Below are 24,915 nucleotides of genomic sequence, written 5' to 3' on the forward strand. Positions count from 1 at the left end.
AAGAATGTGTGGATATCCTGCGACACTCAAAGCAGATGCATTTCCAACGATAAAGTCAAAGAAATCTGCTACCAGACCCCCATTGAATCTGCCGGAGTGTGTGAGCAATTCAGGGACAAAGGACCTCGCTAGCACGGCAAGCAATGGCGGCAGTTTGTTCTGGTAGACGAGCGAGCTAAACCCCCTGGATGTCTTGGCTCAAACCGTCCCTTATTCCACCAAAGATGATCAAGAGAAGAATATCGACCCTAGCTTCCCTGGCCTGCTGACATCAACTCCAAAACTGGACAGATCAGCTTTCAGGAAAAGAGAGCGAATGAGGGTATGTCTACAGAATATATTAATTGATGAAAACTGGGCTGTCTGCACTCTCAAAGTGCATGTTGTTGCCAAATGTATTTCATATGCTGTAAACCTAGTTCATAGTTGTTAGTTTCCTTTAATGCCAAACAAATACATACCAATCGTTGGTTAGAAGGCGATCGCCGAATTCGTCCTCGCTTTCTCCCGTGTCGCTGGCTGTCGTGTCGTTTTCGTCGGTTTCGCTTGCATACGGTTCAAACCGATATGGCTCAATAGCTTCAGTTTCTTCTTCAATTTCTTTTTCGCTACCTGCCTCCACACTACAACCATCCGTTTCAATACATGCGTAATCTGTTGAATCGCTTAAGCCGCTGAAATCCGAGTCTGAATCCGAGCTAATGTCGCTATAGCTTGCTGTTCTATGCGCCATGTTTGTTTGTGTTGGCATCACTGTGTGACGTCACAGGAAAATGGACAGGTGTATATAACGATGGTTAAAATCAGGCACTTTGAAGCTTTTTTTAGGGATATTGCGTGATGGGTAAAATTTTGAAAAAAACTTCTAAAAATAAAATAAGCCACTGGGAACTGATTTTTAATGGTTTTAACCCTTCTGAAATTGTGATAATGTTCCCCTTTAACCATTACAAGCAGTGACTTCAATTGCACCCCCTTTTTGCTTTCTTTTTTTCCCACCTCATTGTGGTTCCTAAATGCTGATGCTGCTAAGGCTGCAGCTTAAAGAATCCACCAGAAAGAAAAAAAAAAACACTGGTGTGCTCTTTCACCTGAACACACACATTTATAACTTTGCCAGTTACATTTTTGAGAGCCTTTTTGATTGACAAGACACAAAAACACCTCATGGTGCAATTATTATTATTTTTTTGTAACAGTTGTTAGACGTCACTATTTCATTAAAGGGGGATATGATGATTTCTCTACATTTAAGACACTTCCTTGTCACCTCAGAAAAAAACTTGGCTCTCCAAGAACCACCGCAACCTACTCAGTGGCCTTGTGGTTAGAGTGTCCGCCCTGAGATCGGTGGGTTGTGAGTTCAAACCCCGGCCGAGTCAAACCAAAGACTATAAAAATGGGACCCATTACTTCCCTGCTTGGCACTCAGCATCAAGGCTTGGAATTGGGGGTTAAATCACCAAAAATGATTCCCGGGCGCGGCCACCGCTGCTGCTCACTGCTCCTCTCACCTCCCAGGGGGTGATAAAGGATCATGGGTCAAATGCAGAGAATAATTTCGCCACACTGAGTGTGTGTGTGTGACAATCATTGGTACTTTAACTTTTTTAACTTTATAATGACAACAATACAATACAATAACATAGTAGCCCTAATTATTAGTTAAAAACAAGGCAGAGGTTTTATTTAACTTTTTGGCCAATGTAACAGTACACGCAGTTTGAAAAGTAACACTGTGTTTGAATATAGGAAAATAAAACACTGTGCTGTAATCAAGTGATTCTCTGGCATACCACTGGATGAAGCCCACTAGTGGTACGCACACCACAGTTTGAGAATCTCTTGTCTAGACCAGGGGTCGGCAACTCAAAATGTTGAAAGAGCCATATTGGACCAAAAATACAAAAAAATAATCTGTCTGGAGCCACAAAAAAATTAAAAGCCTTATATAAGTCTTATAATGAAGGCAACACGTGAGGTAAGTGTCTATATTAGCTATATTAGCCTACTATCAAAATGACTATGTGTCGCAGGCTGAAGCAAATCTTCGTTGACAGATATGTTTAAATTTAATATTTATTCTACACATTTTTACAACATTAGAAACCATTAGTAAATCAGAGGTTACTCAGAAGGTGAGAAAACTCCTGGAAATGACTGGCTTTTAATGGCCAAAGGTACAGATATGTGTGTCCAAGTTAAAGGGAACAGCAGGCTGTCTTCTTCTAATGGATTTTTATACAATCTTTGGCAAGCTGGGTAATGTTTGCTGTGGTCTGGAACAACATGGCACACTAACAACTATCTGAAATGCAGCCAATATTACATACAGATAATGTGTCATGCACAGAGGACATAAGTAAAGAATATTAAATGAGCTCAAATATACCTACAAATGAGGCATTATAATGCAATATGTACAAACCCCGTTTCCATATGAGTTGGGAAATTGTGTTAGATGTAAATATAAATGGAATACAATGATTTGCAAATCATTTTCAACCCAAATTCAGTTGAATATGCTACAAAGACAACATATTTGATGTTCAAACTGATAAACATTTTTTTTTTTTTTGCAAATAATCATTAACTTTAGAATTTGATGCCAACAACCCGTGACAAAGAAGTTGGGAAAGTTGGCAATAAATACTGACAAAGTTGAGGAATGCTCATCAAACACTTATTTGGAACATCCCACAGGTGTGCAGGCTAATTGGGAACAGGTGGGTGCCATGATTGGGTATAAAAACAGCTTCCCAAAAAATGCTCAGTCTTTCACAAGAAAGGATGGGGCGAGGTACACCCCTTTGTCCACAACTGCGTGAGCAAATAGTCAAACAGTTTAAGAACAACGTTTCTCAAAGTGCAATTGCAAGAAGTTTAGGGATTTCACCATCTACGGTCCATAATATCGTCAAAAGGTTCAGAGAATTTGGAGAAATCACTCCACGTAAGCGGCATGGCCGGAAACCAACATTGAATGACCGTGACCTTCGATCCCTCAGACGGCACTGTATCAAAAACCGACATCAATCTCTAAAGGATATCACCACATGGGCTCAGGAACACTTCAGAAAACCACTGTCACTAAATACAGTTGGTCACTACATCTGTAAGTGCAAGTTAAATCTCTACTATGCAAAGCGAAAGCCATTTATCAACAACATCCAGAAACGCCGCCGTCTTCTCTGGGCCCGAGATCATCTATGATGGACTAAGGCTAAGTGGAAAAGTGTTCTGTGGTCTGACGAGTCCACATTTCAAATTGTTTTTGGAAATATTCGACATCGTGTCATCCGGACCAAAGGGGAAGCGAACCATCCAGACTGTTATCGACGCAAAGTTCAAAAGCCAGCATCTGTGATGGTATGGGGGTGCATTAGTGCCCAAGGCATGGGTAACTTACACATCTGTGAAGGCACCATTAATGCTGAAAGGTACATACAGGTTTTGGAACAACATATGCTGCCATCTAAGCGCCGTCTTTTTCATGGACGCCCCTGCTTATTTCAGCAAGACAATGCCAAGCCACATTCAGCACATGTTACAACAGTGTGGCTTCGTACAAAAAGAGTGCTGGTACTTTCCTGGTCCGCCTGCAGTCCAGACCTGTCTCCCATCAAAAATGTGTGGCGCATTATGAAGCGTAAAATACGACAGCGTAAAATACGACAGCGAACTACTGAAGCTCTACATAAAACAAGAATGGGAAAGAATTCCACTTTCAAAGCTTCAACAATTAGTTTCCTCAGTTCCCAATCGTTTACTGAGTGTTGTTAAAAGAAAAGGTGATGTAACACAGTGGTGAACATGCCCTTTCCCAACTACTTTGGCACATGTTGTAGCCATTAAATTCTAAGTTAATTATTATTTGCAAAAAAAAAAAAGAGTTTGAACATCAAATATCTTGTCTTTGTAGTGCATTCAATTGAATATGGGTTGAAAAGGATTTGCAAATCATTGTATTCCGTTTATATTTACATCCAACACAATTTCCCAACTCATATGGAAACGGGGTTTGTACATACAGCTAGCCTAAATATTATGTTAGCATTGATTAGATTGCAGTCATGCACTGACCAAATATGCCTGATTAGCATTCCAACGAGTCAATAACATCAACAAAGCGCACCTCTGTGCATTCACCCACAGCATGAAACTTTTGGTGGACAAAATGAGACAAAGAAGGAGTGGAAGCTTTTACATGTAAACAAACTGTTGCGTCACAGTCCACACCATGGTGGTCTGCTATATCATTTAAAGTGGCCAGCCATATCATTTAACGTCGTCTGCCACTTCATTTAATGTGGCCAGTCATTTCATTTAATTTGATCCGCCCTGTCATTTAACATTGTCTGCCACATCATTTGATGTGGCCAGCCATATCATTTAAAGTGGTCCGCCATGCCAATCAGTGTAGTCTGTCACTTCATTTGATGTGGCCAGCCATATCATTTAAAGTGGTCCGCCCTGTCATTTAATGTGGTCTACCACATCATTTAATGTGGCCAGCCATATCATTTAATGTGGTTCGCCATGTCATTCAGTGTGGTCTGCCACATCATTTAACGTGGTTCATCACGTCATTTAAAGTGGTCTGTCACTCAATTTAACGTGGGCCGCAATATCATTTGATTTGGTCCGTCACGTCGGTTATTGTGGTCCGTCACATCGTTTGAAGTGGCCCTCTGAGGGCAGTCATAATTGCGATGTGGCACTCAATAAAAACAGGTTTGACACCCCTGCACTGTAATAACATTGTTTTGAACGAGTCCTGCACTGATATCCTCATCTACCGCTTCTAACTTCTTGTCTCAAGGCTTGCATGTCACTTTCATATTGGATTAGAGGAGATGATCTGGACGTGCCCTCTAATAGTATAACTGCCAACTCATTCACTGTGATTTGACGAGGCTTCGCTGACAGCGGCCATCGTGCATGACTTGAGAAATAAGACAGAGCTCAAATCAGTGTGCAGTGTATCAATGAGTGTTTTCGGTGTGTTACCATGAGCATTTCACTGGTGACCGAGTTGGCCAAGTCAGACACGGATGAGTTGGCGTCGTGGCGGCGTCCGCTCTCGTCTGGGGTGTGACCTCTGGGACTGCTCCCTGGTTTGTTACCCGGGGTCCTGGATGCAGCAGATAGAAAATACAAGCACTTAACATGCAACATTAATGCAACAACCAATACAACAAAACACGTCCTTACACTCGCCTCTTGCTTTGCATGGGCTGATTTTGAAGACTAGGGCTCAGCCGATAATGTAAATAATTAAACATGCACATCGCTAACCAATTCTAATGCAGAGGAACTACAAAAGAACAAATCAGTTTTCAATGAACACAACATAAAGTCGCAAAAAACAGATCAATAATGAATAAAGCTAAACATGTTCTAGACCAGGGGTCGGCAACCCGCGGCTCCAGAGCTGCATGCGGCTCTTTGATCACTCTGATGCGGCTCAGCTGCATACTTGCCCCCCCCCCCCCCGATTTTTCCGGGAGGTTTCCGGATTTCAGTGCCTCTCCCGGATATCTCCCGGGGCAAACATTCTCCGATTTTCACCCGGACAACAATATTGAGGGCGTGCCGTGATGGCACTGCTTTTAACGTCCTCTCCAACAGTGGTTCTCAAATGGGGGTACGCGTACCCCTGGGGGTACTTGAAGGTATGCCAAGGGGTACGCAAGATTTTTTTTAAATATTCTAAAAATAGCAACAATTCAAAAATTCTTTATAAATATATTTATTGAATAATACTTCAACAAAATATGAATGTAAGTTCATAAACTGAACATCAAATCAAGTAGGCTATTCCATTCATTACAATGCAATAATGAAGTGAAGTGAAGTGAATTATATTTATATAGCGCTTTTCTCTAGTGACTCAAAGCGCTTTACATAGTGAAACCCAATATCTAAGTTACATTTAAACCAGTGTGGGTGGCACTGGGAGCAGGTGGGTAAAGTGTCTTGCCCAAGGACACAACGGCAGTGACTAGGATGGCGGAAGCGGGGATCGAACCTGCAACCCTCAAGTTGCTGGCACGGCCGCTCTACCAACCGAGCTATACCGCCCCAATAATGCAATATTCAGTGTTGACAGCTAGATTTTTTGTGGACATGTTCCATAAATATTGATGTGAAGAAATGTTTAGAATTAAGTTCATGAATCCAGATGGATCTCTATTACAATCCCCAAACAGGACTCTTTAAGTTGATGATTACTTCTATGTGTAGAAATCTTTATTTATAATTGAATCACTTGTTTATTTTTCAACAAGTTTTTAGTTATTTTTATATCTTTTTTTCCAAGTAGTTAAAAAAAGACCACTACAAATGAGCAATATTTTGCACTGTTATACAATTTAATAAATCAGAAACTGATGACATAGTTCTGTATTTTACTTCTTTATCTCTTTTTTTCCAACCAAAAATGCTTTACTCTGATTAGGGGGTACTTGAATTAAAAAAATGTTCACAGGGGGTACATCACTGAAAAAAGGTTGGGAACCACTGCTCTACAACATGTCGTCGCGTCGGCTTTTACACCATGCTATCTGCGTGCCGGCCCGGTCACATGTAGTATGCGGCCTCTGCTTTCACACGTAAGTGACTGCAAGGCATACTTGGTCAACAGCCATACAGGTTACACTGAGGGTTGTGAAATAAACAACTTTAACACGCTTACTAATATGTGCCACACTGTGAACCCACACCAAACAAGAATGACAAACACATTTCGGGAGAACAACCGCACTGTAACACAACATAAACACGACAGAACAAATACCCAGAATCCCATGCATCCCTAACTCTTCCGGGCTACATTATACACCCCAACCCTGCCCACCTCAACCGACGCACGGAGGGGGGGGGGTGTAGGTTTGGTGGTAGCGGGGGTGTATAATGTAGCCCGGAAGAGTTAGGGATGCATGGGATTCTGGGTATTTGTTCTGTTGTGTTTATGTTGTGTTACGGTGCGGATGTTCTCTCGAAATGTGTTTTTCATTCTTGTTTGGTGTGGGTTCACAGTGTGGCACATATTTGTAAGAGTATTAAAGTTGTTTAAACGGGCACCCTCAGTGTGACCTGTATGGCTGTTGAACAAGTATGAGCTGCATTCACTTGTGTGTGTCTGCAGAAGCCGCATACAACATGTGACTGGGCTGGCACGCTGTAGGTACAGGTTGTAGAGGGCGCTAAAGGCAGTGCCATCATAGCACGCCCTAATTATTGTTGTTTGGGTGAAAATCAGGAGACAATCGAGAGAATAGTTGCGCTGAAATTTGGGAGTCTCCCGGAAAAATTGGGAGGGTTGGCAAGTGTGATGCTGTCAAGCGTCATTCATATAAAACTCACGGGCCGCACTAACATAACATTTTCATATTAAGGTGCGGGCCGCGTGTCTGAGACCCCTGGTTTATACATAGCACAAAGCAAAAAAAAACTTTGTATGCAGTGTTATTTCATTTTAAATTTCAAAAGAGTTTTGTGGCTCCCATTGTTTTCTTTATTTTGTGAAAGGGTCAAAATGGCTCTTTGAGCGGTAAAGGTTCTAGACCAAAAATCACTTCATATTCTTTACTGCTCGCTAGTGTTACCATAACTGAGTTATTGTGCAGAAATATGGGGAAGCAACTACAAATGTGCGCTTCATTCACTAACTGTGCTACAAAAAAGATCAATTAGAATAATACATAATGTTGGATATAGAGAACATACAAACCCTTTATTTATTACATCAAAATTATTGAAATTCAACGATTTGCTGCATTTGCAAACAGCTAAAATGATGTACAAAGCAAACTATAACCTGCTACCCAAGAATGTACAACAAGTCTTCTCAACAAAAGAGGAGAAATATAACTGTGGAAGTCGCTTCCTAGCAGTTCCACTGAAGACCCGGCACAAGAGCCAGGCGTGCAGTTTTTAACAAAGGTTTAATCATCCAATTGTTTTAACCAAGTTCTTCTCCCCCAGAACGTGACTTTTCAGTCACGTCCGTATCCTCTCTCTCCCCCTGCTCCCGGCCGCTTACTGTCAAAGACAACAGATGATTAGATTAACACGTACCACCTGTGAAATCTAATCACCTGCCAGCTGTGTCTCGCAGTCAGCACATGCCCCACCCCTGCCCGATGGTGCTCGTCCTCAGCACCCTGGACAGCGGCGGTGACTTTTGCTCCTGCAGGCAGCGCTGACTACACCTCCCCCCACAATAACCTTACAGGAAAATCTAATTTAAAACATTTGTATGCTCGTAGAACACCTAAAACCTTTAGTATATCAGTATGTGGAATTAAATTATGGAATGGATTGACCAAATAAATTAAACAAAACACCAATATGATTCAGTTTAAAAGACTGTTCAAACTACACGTGTTCACAAAGTACACCGAACAAGAATCATGATGAACATCTTGAACCCTTTTTTCCCCCTTTTTTTATTGAGACAAAGATTATTTATGTATTTAATATTTGTATGCTTACTATGGTATATCATTTATTTGTTCACTGTTATGTTACATAGAACAAGGAAATTGGATAAAATTGCTATGGTATGAAAATGGGTAGGATTAAATAAGCTCTGCTTCTTCCTACTCCTTTTCAGACGTGCTGTAATGAAACAACTGGAATTGTGTGATGCATTACATTGTATCGTATGCATGTTCCAAATAAACTGAAATTGAACTGAACTGAACTGAATAACAGTTTGACTGCAGCAAAGCAAAACCTATTTTTGTTGATTTTAGTGCAAGGGTTTATGTTGTAATAGAACATTGTATTTATAACACAAATCCCATGATTTTAAAAAAACAGGAAGAAGTCAGTTTGGGTGAAAGCAATGAGGCTGTGTTCCTTTCTGGACAGGTGAGGTCTTTCTTTGTGTGCAAGAAGTTGGCTCTTCCGTTTGAATGTTAGACCAATTCGAGAAGCCGGTATGAATGTATTGGTCTGGGCTGGTCTACTGAAGCTTCAGTAAAACATGATAATATTCCTATTCTGTCTTGATGGTCCTTCTTACTCTGCATATATGTCATCTGAAAGAACTTGGGATTGACCAGTAACATTAATTCCCTAGGAGGGAAGACTGGTCAGACGCAACAATTTAGGGGCTTGTCCGGTATTCTAATGTACAATCTGTGCTCTCCACAACATCAAAGCATTACCTCCGACTTTCTTGGACAAAAAGAGAACGGGAGAAGAGACAAAGAATGTAAATCGGAACCGGAAATAATTTTTACACTTAGTTGACAAAAATGTCAAGATATCAGACTCCTTTTTTACATTTGTGTGACAGGTGGTAACATCAAACTCGTACAAAATACAATAGTACCTCAACTTAAGAGTGTTTTGAGATAGGAACCACCTTTCAGCTTATAGCTATGCTTTAAGTTGTAGGCAAAAATTTGTCACCAGCATCCCCGCCATAGCAAATATCACAGTGAACGCCGTCATCCGGTCAAAACGTCCGGTCTTACTCGCTAGCATTAGCTTATAGCTAGAGCTCACCATCAATTTGTTTTTGTAAGCATAGGGGAAGAAACATGTCCGAGCGTGTCGCCAACTTGGGGACGCAATTTTAGCGCATAACTGCTAGCCTACGCCATACTAAAGCAGAATGAGTTGATAACGCCAGCCAAGGACGTTAAGGTAATATCTAAACGGAAGATATTTATCCATTAGAAACTGTAGAAATACTGCTGATGGTGTGTTTGACGGAGATATCGTAGAAGTCCACTCTCCAAGGTAAATGCTGCACATTATTACTTTATACAACTATAGTAGTAAACTTGTTAATAGTACATTCTACTGTGTCGTTTTAATACAATATTTCTCATCTAAATGTGTGTTTTTCATTTATACATGTTAACATTGTGCTGTTTTGGGAGCCAAGCACCAATTAAATTGATTTCAGTTCATTTCAAAATAGTTAATAATGAGGTTTGAACCACTTTTCAATTACACACGCAGTCTTAGTAGATAGCACGCAACACGCCCACTAATGGTTGATGCAGTTTTATAGTTTGCACATGCTGTTTAGCGCCTGGTATCTGAATCTTAGTAGATCAGGCGTAGTGTGCGTGTTGCCTGTGATCTACTAACACTGCGTGTGCAATTGAAAAGTGGTGCAGACCGCCTTACTTAAATGAGGATTTTGCGTGCATACGGGGCTTTTACCATGGAGATATTTGATCATTTTCTGAACATTCATGTTGTCATGCTCCTACCTGTCTGCGATGTGTTGAACCGGCGGCACACATCTATAATATGTAACACCTTTTCTGAATCGCAATGTCGACAACAGAATTATTTGCACACTGACAATTCTTCGCCATTCGTCATTCGTGTGTCTGAAATGACTCTAATGAAAAATACAAAATGCACAATGAAAAATGTCTTTTTGTGGAGGAGGCATTTTATAGTAATAAACTTCTGGAAAAACCAAAAATGAACGACATTAAAATAAAAAAATAAAAAACGTCAGCAGACATTAAAACTCATCAATTTAATTTGTTTTAATCAGTTCCTTAAGTCATCCAGCAGCAATACAATTGTAAAAGGAAATTGCTGAATAGATGATATGTTTAATAATGTGCTAAATAAAATGCAAACAAGTGCTCACAAAAAAGTGATCACTGTTGATTAATCACATTGCACGTGCTAAATAATTACGTTAGCATTTTCTCCTTTTATTATTGTGGGCGTTTTGATGATCAGCATATATTCTGCATATTAATGAAGATAGAGACGCAAAAATAGATTGCACACCTTAGAGTGGTGAGGACGGCGGAAAAGATCATCAGGACTCCTCTTCCTCCTATCCAGGAGATCGCAAAAAGCCGCTGCCTGACCAGGGCTCAGAAAATCTGCAGAGACTCGTCCCACCCCCACCAAGGACTGTTTTCACTGCTGGACTCTAGAAAGAGGTTCCGCAGCCTCCGAAGCAGAACCTCCAGGTTCTGTAACAGCTTCTTCCCTCAGGCCGTAAGACTCTTGAACGCATCATAATAATCCCCTCAATTCCCCCCAAAAACGGATTCACTCGCTGGAATATAAAGACAATATAACATACATCCATAAACCTGGATGCATATGCAAAAGTGCGATATACAAACCCTGTTTCCATATGAGTTGGGAAATTGTGTTAGATGCAAATATAAACAAAATACAATGATTTGCAAATCATTTTCAACCCATATTCAGTTGAATATGCTACAAAGACAACATATTTGATGTTCAAACTGATAAACATTTTTTTTTTTTTTTTTTAAATAATCATTAACTTTAGAATTTGATGCCAGCAACACGTGACAAAGAAGTTGGGAAAGGTGGCAATAAATACTGATAAAGTTGAGGAATGCTCATCAAACACTTATTTGAAACATCCCACAGGTGAACAGGCAAATTGGGAACAGGTGGGTGCCATGATTGGGTATAAAAGTAGATTCCATGAAATGTTCAGTCATTAACAAACAAGGATGGGGCGAGGGTCACCACTTTGTCAACAAATGCGTGAGCAAATTGTTGAACAGTTTAAGAAAAACCTTTCTCAACCAGCTATTGCAAGGAATTTAGGGATTTCACCATCTACGGTCTGTAATATCATCAAAGGGTTCAGAAAATCTGGAGAAATCACTGCACGTAAGCAGCTAAGCCCGTGACCTTCGATCCCTCAGGCTGTACTGCATCAACAAGCGACATCAGTGTGTAAAGGATATCACCACATGGGCTCAGGAACACTTCAGAAACCCACTGTCAGTAACTACAGTTGATCGCTACATCTGTAAGTGCAAGTTAAAACTCTCCTATGCAAGGCGAAAACCGTTTATCAACAACACCCAGAAACGCCGTTGGCTTCGCTGGGCCTGAGCTCATCTAAGATAGACTGATGCAAAGTGGAAAAGTGTTCTGTGGTCTGAGGAGTCCACATTTCAAATTGTTTTTGGAAACCGTGGACGTCGTGTCCTCCGGACCAAAGAGGAAAAGAACCATCCGGATAGTTATAGGCGCAAAGTTGAAAAGCCAGCATCTGAGATGGTATGGAGGTGTATTAGTGCCCAAGACATGGGTAACTTACACATCTGTGAATGCGCCATTAATGCTGAAAGGTACATACAGGTTTTGGAGCAACATATGTTGCCATCCAAGCAACGTTACCATGGACGCCCCTGCTTATTTCAGCAAGACAATGCCAAGCCACGTGTTACATCAACGTGGCTTCATAGTAAAAGAGTGCGAGTACTACACTGGCCTGCCTGTAGGCCAGACCTGTCTCCCATTGAAAATGTGTGGCACATTATGAAGCTTAAAATACCACAACAGAGACCCCCGGACTGTTGAACAACTTATGCTGTACATCAAGCATGAATGGGAAAGAATTCCAGTTGAGAAGCTTAAAAAAATGTGTCTCCTCAGTTCCCAAACGTTTACTGAGTGTTGTTAAAAGGAAAGGTGATGTAACACAGTGGTGAACATGCCCTTTCCCAACTACTTTGGCACGTGTTGCAGCCATGAAATTCTAAGCTAATTATTATTTGCAAAAAAAAATTAAGTTTATGAGTTTGAACATCAAATATCTTGTCTTTGTAGTGCATTCAATTGAATATGGGTTGAAAAGGATTTGCAAATCATTGTATTCCGTTTATATTTACATCTAACACAATTTCCCAACACATATGGAAACGGGGTTTGTATTTATCAGTACAGTAATCTATTTATTTATATCTGCACCTTATTGCTTTTTTATCCTGCACTACCATGAGCGAATGCAACAAAATTGTGTTCTTATCTGTACTATAAAGTTCAAATTTGAATGACAATAAAAAGGAAGTCTAAGTCTAAGTCTTATTCTGCTCACTAACAGACGCAATCCACTTTGCTCACGTTTAGTCGATCTGCTTTGCCTGTGCTATCAAGTTTGCACGGGTTTTAGTACACGCAAACCTTTAGTAAATCAGACCCAAAATCCTCTGTTGCACATAAAAGTCGCTTACCTAATCTAAACTCTTAAGGTGGCAGCCGCAAAGTTTGCCAAGCTGACTGATATATTTGTGGAGACAGATGCTGTAACACCGTCGCACCATTTCAGGACGTGGGTGCTGTTCATGCCCCTGAAGGGCGAGTGAGATGGACAACAGGACCACTCTGTGACAGACGGAGAGCGACAGGGCCAAAACATGCACTAAAGACCCTTGTCTGACATTCTCTTAAATAAGACTGGCAATCGCTTGTGTAATTTGGGGCTTATAATACATGTGTACATGTTTGTGCATTGCAATGTTTAAGTCGACTGACTCACGTCGACCCAAGCGGTTGTCGACATAATCGAAAATAACTGTTGCATTGACATTTGCCAGAGACATGAGGAGAATGGGCGCTAACTAGTGATAGGCGATACGGTCTAAAATTTCATAACAATATACATATCGATATTTTCTTTGGGATACAAGTTATAATAGAACCATTTTCAAACAGGTTACAGGTTGCTCCCTCCTGTTGTTTCCTGCATTTGTACCATGATTTCACCTTATTCCAAAAATCCCGTAATGTAGGATAATTGGAGCCCTTCAATAAATGGATATAAGCAAAGAAACGGGATACATTTTGCTCTGCATTTGCTATTGTGCATTTTCTCAAGTCCCTACGGCCAGGTGGAGGCGCTGTTCTGTGAAGGTCAGCTTTTTCCAACAGTGCTTTTCCATCCATCCATTTTCTACCGCTTTTTCCCTGTCAGGGTCGCGGGGGAGTGCTGGAGCCTATCTCAGCTGCACACGGGCGGAAGGCCAACACAGATAGACAGACAACGTTCACACATTCATTCACTATGGCCAAATTAGTGTTTTTTTAGTTTATTTAATGTTATTGTTATGTTTATGTTCACCTTAGCTTTCAGCTAAATCTTTTAATCTTTTAACTTTTAACGTTCGATGTGTTTTTATTTTTATTGTCTGCATTTTAATTTTGCTTTTATTTTCTTTCATTTCACTTTGTTGTCTGTGAAGCACTTTAGGCTTTCCTTGTGTATGAAAAGTGCTATACAAATAAAGTTGCCTTGCCTTGCCTTGCCTTAAATGTACAACTGCATTATAAACCATACTACCGTATTTTCCGTATTATAAGTCGCTCCGGAGTATAAGTCGCACCGGCCGAAATGCATAATAAAGAAGGAAAAAAACATATATAAGTCGCACGAGAGTATACTGTAAGTCACATTTTTTTGGGAAATTTATTTGATAAAATCCAACACCAAGAATAGACATTTGAAAGGCTATTTAACATAAATAAAGAATAGTGAACAACAGGCGGAATAAGTGTACGTTATATGAGGCATAAATAACCAAATGAGAACGTGCCTGGTATGTTAACGTAACATATTATGGTAAGAGTCATTCAAATAACTATAACATATAGAACATGCTATACGTTTACCAAACAATCTGTCACTCCTAATCGCTAAATCCGATGAAATCTTCTTCCTCGGTGTCGCTTCTAAACAACTCTGCCAACTACAAAGGTAGACAATGCGCCGCTTCCTCTTCTATCGGTATGTTGCTTACATCAGAGTCATCGTCAGTTGCAGTTCCGATTATTCCAGGCTTTCTGAACCCGGACAGGATGGTTTCGGTTGCTGATATACGCCGAGTCTCTTACGTGAATGAGATAAATAATATTTTATATTTTACGGTAATGTGTTAATCATTTCACACATAAATCGCTCCAGAGTATAAATCGCACCCCCGGCCAAACTATGAAAAAAACTGCGATTTATAATCCGAAAAATACGGTAGATGGTCTGTAATCATCTTTTTTTGTTTTAGATGTTTGTCACCTTTTTTGTAAGGGGCGCCGTAAGTTGGCAGACCCGTCAGCGATCCTGTTCTGTCTCCCTGTAATGTCTGTCTGCTCTTGAATGGGATTGTGCTGAAAATCTTCATTTCCCCACGGGGATTAATAAAGTACAAACCCCGTTTCCATATGAGTTGGGAAATTGTGTTAGATGTAAATATAAACGTAATGCAATGAGTTGCAAATCTTTTTCAACCCATATTCAATTGAATGCACTACAAAGACAATATATTTGATGTTCAAACTTATAAACTTTATTTTTTTTTTGCAAATAAAAATTAACTTAGAATTTCATGGCTGCAACACGTGCCAAAGTAGTTGGGAAAGGACATGTTCACCACTGCGTTACATCACCTTTTCTTTTAACAACACTCAATAAATGATTGGGAACTGAGGAAACTAATTGTTGAAGCTTTGAAAGTGGAATTCTTTCCCATTCTTGTTTTATGTAGAGCTTCAGTCGTTCAACAGTCCGGGGTCTCCGCTGTCGTATTTTACGCTTCATAATGCGCCACACATTTTCGATGGGAGACAGGTCTGGACTGCAGGCGGACCAGGAAAGTACCAGCACTCTTTTTTTACGAAGCCACACTGTTGTAACATGTGCTGAATGTGGCTAGGCATTGTCTTGCTGAAATAAGCAGGGGCGTCCATGAAAAAGACGGCGCTTACTTATACACATGCATATGTTGTTCCAAAACCTGTATGTACCTTTCAGCATTAATGGTGCCTTCACAGATGTGTAAGTTACCCATTCCTTGGGCACTAATGCACCCCCATACCATCACAGATGCTGGCTTTTGAACTTTGCGTCGATAACAGTCTGGATGGTTCACTTCCCCTTTGGTCCGGATGACACGATGTCGAATATTTCCAAAAACAATTTGAAATGTGGACTTGTCAGACCACAGAACACTTTTCCACTTTGCTTGAGTCCATCTTAGATGATCTCGGGCCCAGAGAAGCCGGCGGCGTTTCTGGATGTTGTTGATAAATGGCTTTCGCTTTGCATAGTAGAGCTTTAACTTGCACTTACAGATGTAGCGACAAACTGTTTTTAGTGACAGTGGTTTTCTGAAGTGTTCCTGAGCCCATGTGGTGATATCCTTTAGAGATTGATGTCGGTTTTTGATACAGTGCCGTCTGAGGGATCGAAGGTCACGGTCATTCAATGTTGGTTTCCGGCAATACCGCTTACGTGGAGTGATTTCTCCAGATTCTCTGAACCTTTTGATGATATTATGGACCGTAGATGTTGAAATCCCTAAATTTCTTGCAATTGCACTTTGAGAAACGTTGTTCTTAAACTGTTTGACTATTTGCTCACGCAGTTGTGGACAAAGGGGTGTACCTCGCCCCATCCTTTCTTGTGAAAGACTGAGCATTTTTTGGGAAGCTATTTTTATACCCAATCATGGCACCCACCTGTTCCCAATTAGCCTGCACACCTGTGGCATGTTCCAAATAAGTGTTTGATGAGCATTCCTCAACTTTGTCAGTATTTATTGCCACCTTTCCCAACTTCTTTGTCACGTGTTGCTGGCATCAAATTCTAAAGTCAATGATTATTTGCAAAAAAAAAAAAAAAAGTTTATCAGTTTGAGCATCAAATATGTTGTCTTTGTAGCATATTCATCTGAATATGGGTTCAAAATGATTTGCAAATAATTTTATTCCGTTTATATTTACATCTAACACAATTTCCCAACTCATATGGAAACGGGGTTTGTACTTCTGATTTTGATTCTGGAATAGATTGAATTTCCATTACTAGTATTGTTAGCCACCTATTGCTACTGTTTATTTAAAATTTAGGATGCACGTGTGCTTTTCTAACATAGGGATTGTGAATAACAGGAAAAATAAATACAAATGTGCAGATACCCTTTAATTTCAATGTGATAAACATGTCAACAGTCAGTCGTCCACCAGTTCTGCAGGCCAAATGCTGCATCCACAGTAGAGAGCCATGAAATATATATCTCAACTGAACAATAGATGACTTTGGCCATCTTAAGTCTGCACTCCAGGATGAAAAAAAAATAGCTCGGGGGAAAGTAGGGCGAATATGCACTTCACCATTGGTCAGCTCAGCAGGGTATCAGCATGAGCGCACTGGTGAGCTCTTCCACAGCTTTTAAGTTTGTACTCAGCTCAAGTATTTGGGGAATATCAGTACTATATATGGTTTTATCTTGAAAGCAATCTTTTATACATACAAATGATTAAAAAAAAACACTCATTTTACAAATAAGAGATGGCAATGTGGCTCATAAATAGCTAGGGGCTTGGGTTGAAAACAGATCTGTTGGTAAAAGTAAACAAACTGCAGTTGAGCAAACACAACTCAACAAACATTTACGTTTATAGCTGAGAGAGAAATTCACGGGTGAAAGGAGTCCGGCTAAAGCCCAGGAAACAAAACAGTCCAGATTGAGTTTAGGTGAACATTTCAATGTTCCAAAGTGGAGAAAAGGAAGCAACTTGCCATGTTATGTTAGGCCGGACAAATCGGAGGAAGCTGAGGAAGGAGGGTTTTTGAGATGGACGTAGGTCGCACCGCAAGGAGACAAGTAAAAGAGTAACACAGAGGAGACGACGCTGACCCAGTGAAGAGGAAAAACAATTGATTCGTCACGCTGCGTTTCTGCGCTGTGAGTTGCAGGTCAGAGCAGCTAAAAAGCAGCTCAGAGTGAATTCCAAACACAACGTTGTCTGTTTCAGACACTTGTCGAATACACAATGTATCAGCTGGTCGACAAACTAGTCCATCCTCATTGACTCATTTTTGAGTGGTACTTTGCAGGATTTATTACAAAATTGGGCACGCATGTATTAATACTATCTAATACAAAAGTGTATTAAATATACAAAGACAAGTAGACAAGTACTATTACCTGTCCGCTTCTATGTTGGCTACCTCTCTTTGTTTATAATGTATATTTTCTGCTGGATCTACTCTCTATTTTATGCTGCCTTTTTTTTTTTTGCTACAGCTGTTACATATACTGTAATATTGTACATGGTAATTGGGATTTGTTATATATTGTATATATTATATAAAAATATATAATATAATATAATAATACAATATACCAGTATATATTATATACTATACTGTATATATAATATGTAAAAATTACATATATGTTATGTTTTATATTGCTACTATGGTACATTTTTAGTCTACTTAATACTTGTATTATCCTTTCCATCCTTACCCTTTCCATCCTATGAAACTGAGTTACTGTGTGGAACAATTTCCCTTGTGGATCAATAAAGGTTGTCTAAGTCTAAGTCTAAGTAGAGTAGAGTAAAGGTCTGCAAATGTCTTATACATTTCCATCTGATGCCATTATAGTTCATACAATACGCGCTGTAGTAGCCATGGCTCTGTTTACACTGCACATCAAATCTGATTTTTTTGTGCAATCAAGTGACACTGATCGGACCTTCGGAAATCTAATATTTTTGCATCAGATTTGGGTCACATCAGGATGTAGTCTGAATTGGTTTGGAATCTGATCTTTTGAAATGTGACTGCAGTCTAAATAGCAATGCAACCTGTTTGTGACTTTTTTAAAGTCATCTTTGGTGGAGCTACGTCATCGGTGTGAGCAGGAACACAATTTGCAATTCTCTTCTTCCTCCTCCTGCAGTAGATTTCCATTATCTGCCTACTTCCTCTACACAAAAGCCCCGGCACAAAAACCAATAACATGCTGATCTGTTGCGTCCATGTCTTCTCGATTTCATTTGCAAAATCCGGTTAACTTCCTTTGTTTTATTTGATTTCGAAAAAATCAGATTTGGTCCACTTTGGCCTGCAGTGTAAACACAGTCCATGTCATTGATGTGGAGACAAACAGCATTGTTTGATCAAGGTATGGTTTGTAGATTTTCTTGCATGATCTTTTTTTTGTCTAATGCATGTGCTTGGTTTCGAAATATCCGCACACCGTTGAAGCTTTTCTTGAGTTGTGCAACAAAACTTGTGCGCATATAACTGTTGCTAAATAAATCCACCGGTATAAAAACATATCCATTTTCAGTAGGGTTGCACGATAAGGGGTGTCCAAACTTATTGACATGGAGGCCACATTGGGCTAAACATTTTTTGGCCGGGGGCGGAAAGCCGACTGCTAGTAAAGTAACACACACATATACTTTTGTATAAATATATATACATATATATATATATATATATATATATATATATATATATATATATATAAAAATATATATATATATATATATATATACACACACACACACACACACACACACAAACACACACACACACACACACACATATATATATATATATATATATATATATATATATATATATATATATATATATATATATATATATATATATATATACATGTATATGTACATATATATACATATATATGTATATATACATATATATATATGTACCATATTTTTCGGACTATAAGTCGCAGTTTTTTTCATAGTTTGGCCGGGCTCCAGTGCGACTTATATATGTTTTTTTTCCTTTTTTTATGCATTTTCGCCAGGTGCGACTTATACTCCGGTGCGACTTATACTCCGAAAAATACGGTATATATATGTACATATACATATATATGTATATATGTTTATATATATGTATATATGTATATATGTATATATATATATATATATATATATACACACACATATATATACATGTATATATATATATATATATATATATATATACACACACACATATATATACATGTATATATATATATATACATATATACTGTAAATATATATACTTATATATGTATATATACATATATATGTATATATATATGTATATATATACATATATACATATATTTGTATATACAGTATATGATACAGTATATAATGGTATTAAAGCTTAGGGATGGCTATGCAGAACGAAACTAAAACTGTTGCGACAATGACTTTTTAGTGTCTACTGATTTTCATTTTTTAATGATTTCTGCTGATGGTGTGCCTCCGGATTTTTTCAATGAAAAAAATGCGCCTTGGCTCAATAAAGGTTGAAAAACACTGCTCTACACTGTCGGACGATATGGCAGTGTTGCCAACTCCTCAGTTAGGAAATACATACTTTTTCATTTGCATAATTAATTGCAATTGACACCATAGGACAGAGGAATAAAAAGTGAGTTTTAAAAAAAATGCTTATTTTAATTAGAACTGCAAATAAACTTCTGTTGAGTCTTAGTTTTTTTTTACATTAAATACATTTGTATCAAATTTGATCAAAAGAATGGAGGGTAGTGACATTCACGAATGAGTCAAATCTATTGACTTGCTTATTAACGTGAACAGTGATTTTATTTTAGCGTGACATGACAGTGAAAAAACATTTTCATTTAGGTTTATTTTACATTTTACGCCTTAAACCAAGGCGGAAACAGCGGCAGCTTTCTTTAACCCTACTCGTTAAAGACATTCATTGCAGAGTGACAAGTGCTTTCATGTATCTAAAACACCTGGAAAAGGTAGTTTGATTTTCCGCTAGTCGCTTTTGAGAAAGAAAAAAAAAAGTAGCTGACAGGAGTTGGAAAGTCACCAGATTTTTTAATATCAAGAAATATTTTGTTGTTTTTTGTTATTAAACTTAGGAAATAAGTCCCTCTACAAAAGAGGAATTTAAGGGCAAAAATTATAAAATCAAAGCCAATAGAGCCAATAATTTAAATATTAATTGATGTAGATACACCACCTTTCTGTGGTTTTGTCAGATTAAAATTGTGATGGAATTTTTAATCATACAATGATCTGGAACACATGAAGTATCAGTATCAGCACTGGTATGACCGATAACAACATTGGATCGATACCCGAATTTGTAGTATCGCCCAAAACTAATAAGTATTCAAACAACAGAAGAAAAAGTGCTTATTTCATTTTAACAAAAGTATAGATAGACCCATGTTTCAACAGAAAAGAACCAGCTATTGTATTAGCATGGCATTACATCCTTAATGAGATTACTAATAGTTTAGAGAACATATTACAAATGCAAATGACACAATATCCTACACCAGCCAAATTAGCCTTTTAAACCCCTGTTTAAATGTCTCTCTTTAATTTATTTACCAAATAATATATTTTGATATATTTTGTTGTCGCCGGAGGGTGCAATAAACATTGTGATGTAGCTTTTAGGACATAACAGCCATTGCTAGTTTGCAGCAGTTTGCTGCACAAGGGAATGAGAGACACACATCCACAGGTGAACAGCTCAATGATGAACACAAACAATTGCACATAAACTAGTCAGTTTATTCAGCCAATAAACAAATAATCGCTCAGAAGGTAGACTAATTCCTGACATCACCATGTAAGACAGGGGTGTCAAACGTACGGCCCGGGGGCCGGATCAGGCCCACGAACAGGTTTTATCCGGCCCGCGGGATGAGTTTGCTAAGTATAAAAATGAACCGACATTTTTGAATGAAAGAAACCGCTATTCTAAATGTGTCCACTAGATATCACAATAGCAATTCTTTGTATCTTTGTAGATTATGCTACATATGTAAAAAAAAAACAAAAAAAAACAAATGATGTTTGTGCACCAGTCGAGGAAAATTAGCAAACTACATAAATAACATCCTGTAATTTGATTTTGATCAAATTTTTTTATCTTGATAGATCGAATGCAGCTGAAATAGGCTCCAGCACCCCCCGCAACCCCGAATGGGACAAGCAGTTAAACATGGATGGATGGATGGATGGATAGATTGAAAATCAACACCAATGAGTTGACTGATGAACGTTATAACATAATTTATTCAGAAAGTATAAATAACGACAAATAAAGATAGAACACTATAAACCGCAACATGTAAGTGTAAAAAACCCCAACATTATTATTTGTACATTTTTAGAATGTGCTTGTTCGATATTTAAACAAAGAAAACAATCTGAAGTTGTCTTTATTTTTAAGTTATCGTGCAGTGATTTTATCAGTCCGGCCCAATTGGGAGTTGTCATGTCTGTGTGATCATGTTTTGTTTTAGTCATGTTCGGTTTTGTTTTTGGACTCTTTGTGCACTTTTGTTTGTTTTGTCACCATAGCAACCCATTAGTTTTCACCTGTCACGTCACGCACCTGTTTCACGTTTTGAGTCACACACCTGTTTTCACTGATCATGTCACTGCTATTTAAGCCAGTCTGTTTCTGTTGTTCGTGCTGGTGACATTATCTATCCATCCATGCTACTGCTACCCATGATATTCATGTCCACCATAGTTCTTGCTTCATGCCATGCCACAGTAAGTATTTTTGTTTCGTGTTCATAGTTAATTGCCTTTGTGCTAATCTTTTGTTTTCATTAGTCAAGTTTTTCTCCGCCATTGTGCGCGCCTTTTGTTTGCTTCCTTTTTTTGTAGTTTGTTAGTGTTTTAATAAATCATGTACTTACATTCACGCCTTGCCCGCGCCAACTTTCCTTTGCTTTCCGGGAAAACAAACTCCAAGGTCCACGTATTGACAGGAGTAGATTTAAAAATGGGTTTGACACCCCTGATGTAAGAAGACCTTGTCTTGTTTAGCACACAATATCAAGTACAGTGTGCTAAACAAATAAAGTATATATATATATAAATATAATATAAAAAAAATATATAAAGTATATATATATAAATAAAGTACAGGGGCAGCACGGTGGGAGAGGGGTTAGTGCGTCTGCCTCACAATACGAAGGTCCTGAGTAGTCCTGAGTTCAATCCCGGGCTCGGGATCTTTCTGTGTGGAGTTTGCATGTTCTCCCCGTGACTGCGTGGGTTCCCTCCGGGTACTCCGGCTTCCTCCCACCTCCAAAGACATGCACCTGGGGATAGGTTGATTGGCAACACTAAATTGCGCCTAGTGTGTGAATGTGAGTGTGAATGTTGTCTGTCTATCTGTGTTGGCCCTGTGATGAGGTGGCGACTTGTCCAGGGTGTACCCCGCCTTCCGCCCGAATGCAGCTGAGATAGGCTCCAGCACCCCCCACGACCCCGAAAGGGACAAGCGGTACCAAATGGATGGATGGATGGATGGTACTTCCCCCTACAAGTGTTTTGAGATGTGAGCTGTCTGTTGGCTTTTTTTCAATGATTAACTTGGTTGTAAACATTTAAGTTACGAGCCTCCGCTCTGCAAGGGTGGGCGCAGTAAATGTCAAATGAACGCTGGAGGAGCCGCCCTAAAACATTCGGTCTCTTCATTTACATGATCTTTATTCTCCAGCCATGGGAAGTGAGAAAGTGAGTGTGAAGGACAGAGAGCAGATGATAGGAGATGAAATTCTGTAATAGCCATGATGAAAGTTCGACACAGTTTGAGCCAGAGGGGGGAATAATTGGGCACCTCACAATTTGATTACGATTCCGATGCTATGATTCGATTTATACATCTTTCAATTATTATTCATCCATCCATTTTCTACTGCTTTTCCCTCTCGGGGTCACAGGGGGTCGCCACCTCATCGCAGAGCCAACACAAATAGACAGAAAACATTCACACATTGTATATAATTGTTATACTGTATATTGCTAACATATTTTATATTGTTGTTATATATTCTAAATGTATTACATTCAATTATTAATAACAAAGCTCTTCCCTTGGCTACTGACGTATGTGGTATTGCGTCATTTCTGGTTTTTGGATGTTATTGCGTACAGCATAGATATATTTATGGAAGTGAAAAAATAAACGTTCCTATACCTGGCGAACAGGCATCCTTGATTAATTGTTGTGCCTTTTAAAACCACAGATTGTTCAGACACTTTGACCCCAGTCGCCATAAACTTGTGGCTTTATCTCCCTACTCATTCATTTCTATGGCTAAAAGTGGTGCGGCCACACTGTGTGGATATTTTTGTCTTTCCAGACTTATCAATCCACTTACTAATTTCCTCTTCTGAACTGGTTATACTTTCTGCTGTAATGCAGTTCCCATTAGTTAAACGCATTTTTTTCTTTTCTAGTTCCACTACTTCACATTCAAGATAGCTTAGCGCTGCGGCTAGCTTAGCTCGCCTCTCCTCTTCCGTCCTCCGTGTGTTGGCGCTAACCCAGCTAGCAGCTAACGTTAAAAGAATGTTAGCTAAAAGTTCTCCCATGATTAGTTAGGACCAACACTACAACTAAAACCCATCTTTAATCACTGGCTTTTAACCCAGCATGAGACTTTGAACTGTTTTAAACTGTTTTGAACTTTTTAAACTGCTTTTTATCTAACAAATTGCTCTTAAGATAATTTGTATTTGCTTTTTCTATGTGCAAATGTATTTGTGCATATATATATATATATATGTGTGTATGTATGTATATATATATGTACTGTGATGAGGTGGTGACTTGTCCAGGGTGTACCCCCCATTCCGCCCGAATGCAGCTGAGATAGGCTCCAGCACCCCCCGCGACCCCGAAAGTGACAAGCGGTAGAAAATGGATGGATGGATGGATATATACACATGTGTGTGTATTTTACCTCAGTTTTAAATGTTATTTTTTAGTCTGTCCTTTGCCTGTATTTCTTTGTGGTGTACAGCCCTTTGTTCTTCAACTATGGTTGTTTTTAAAGGGCTTTATAAATAAAGTTGGTATGGTATGGTAATGTTTAAAGAACATTAGCACTAATGCTGATTTTTAGAACCGTCTTTATTACTTTATTTGATACACGTAAATATTCGATAATTGGATATTTGTCCTTCGATTCCGAATCGCTAATGTTCTAATCGGAGAATCAATCATTTTTCCCACCCGTAGTTCGAACCTAGCAATGGAATCTGGAGGAGCATTGCGCCGGCAAAAAATTACTTATATTTAGGGAAATATGGGGAACACAGCAGACAGCACAGTGAGGGAGCCGCACCGCTGTCACTCCGGAGGTAAATATCCAACCACATCAAACCAACGTCTCTGCGAACCGAAGTCGCTTTCCAAGGTACCGTATTTTTTGGACTATAAGTCGCAGTTTTTTTCATAGTTTGGCCGGGGGTGCGACTTATACTCAGGAACGACTTATGTGTGAAATTAATAACACATTA

The 24,915-nt window shown here is 39.1% G+C and overlaps 1 protein-coding gene across 2 annotated transcripts in view; it reads right to left on the minus strand.

The window, feature by feature from the left end:
• The window catches only part of LOC133616116 (synaptotagmin-7-like), a 463,372-nt gene that overhangs the window by 32,183 nt on the left and 406,274 nt on the right, over window positions 1-24,915 (minus strand). For both annotated transcript variants that reach the window (XM_061975228.1, XM_061975227.1), the window contains one exon: window positions 5,011-5,134. In XM_061975228.1, the coding sequence (XP_061831212.1) occupies window positions 5,011-5,134 (124 nt within the window). The remainder of the gene's footprint in view (window positions 1-5,010; window positions 5,135-24,915) is intronic.

This window comes from Nerophis lumbriciformis, linkage group LG15, assembly GCF_033978685.3.
Source record: "Nerophis lumbriciformis linkage group LG15, RoL_Nlum_v2.1, whole genome shotgun sequence".
Taxonomy (NCBI): Eukaryota; Metazoa; Chordata; class Actinopteri; order Syngnathiformes; family Syngnathidae; genus Nerophis; species Nerophis lumbriciformis.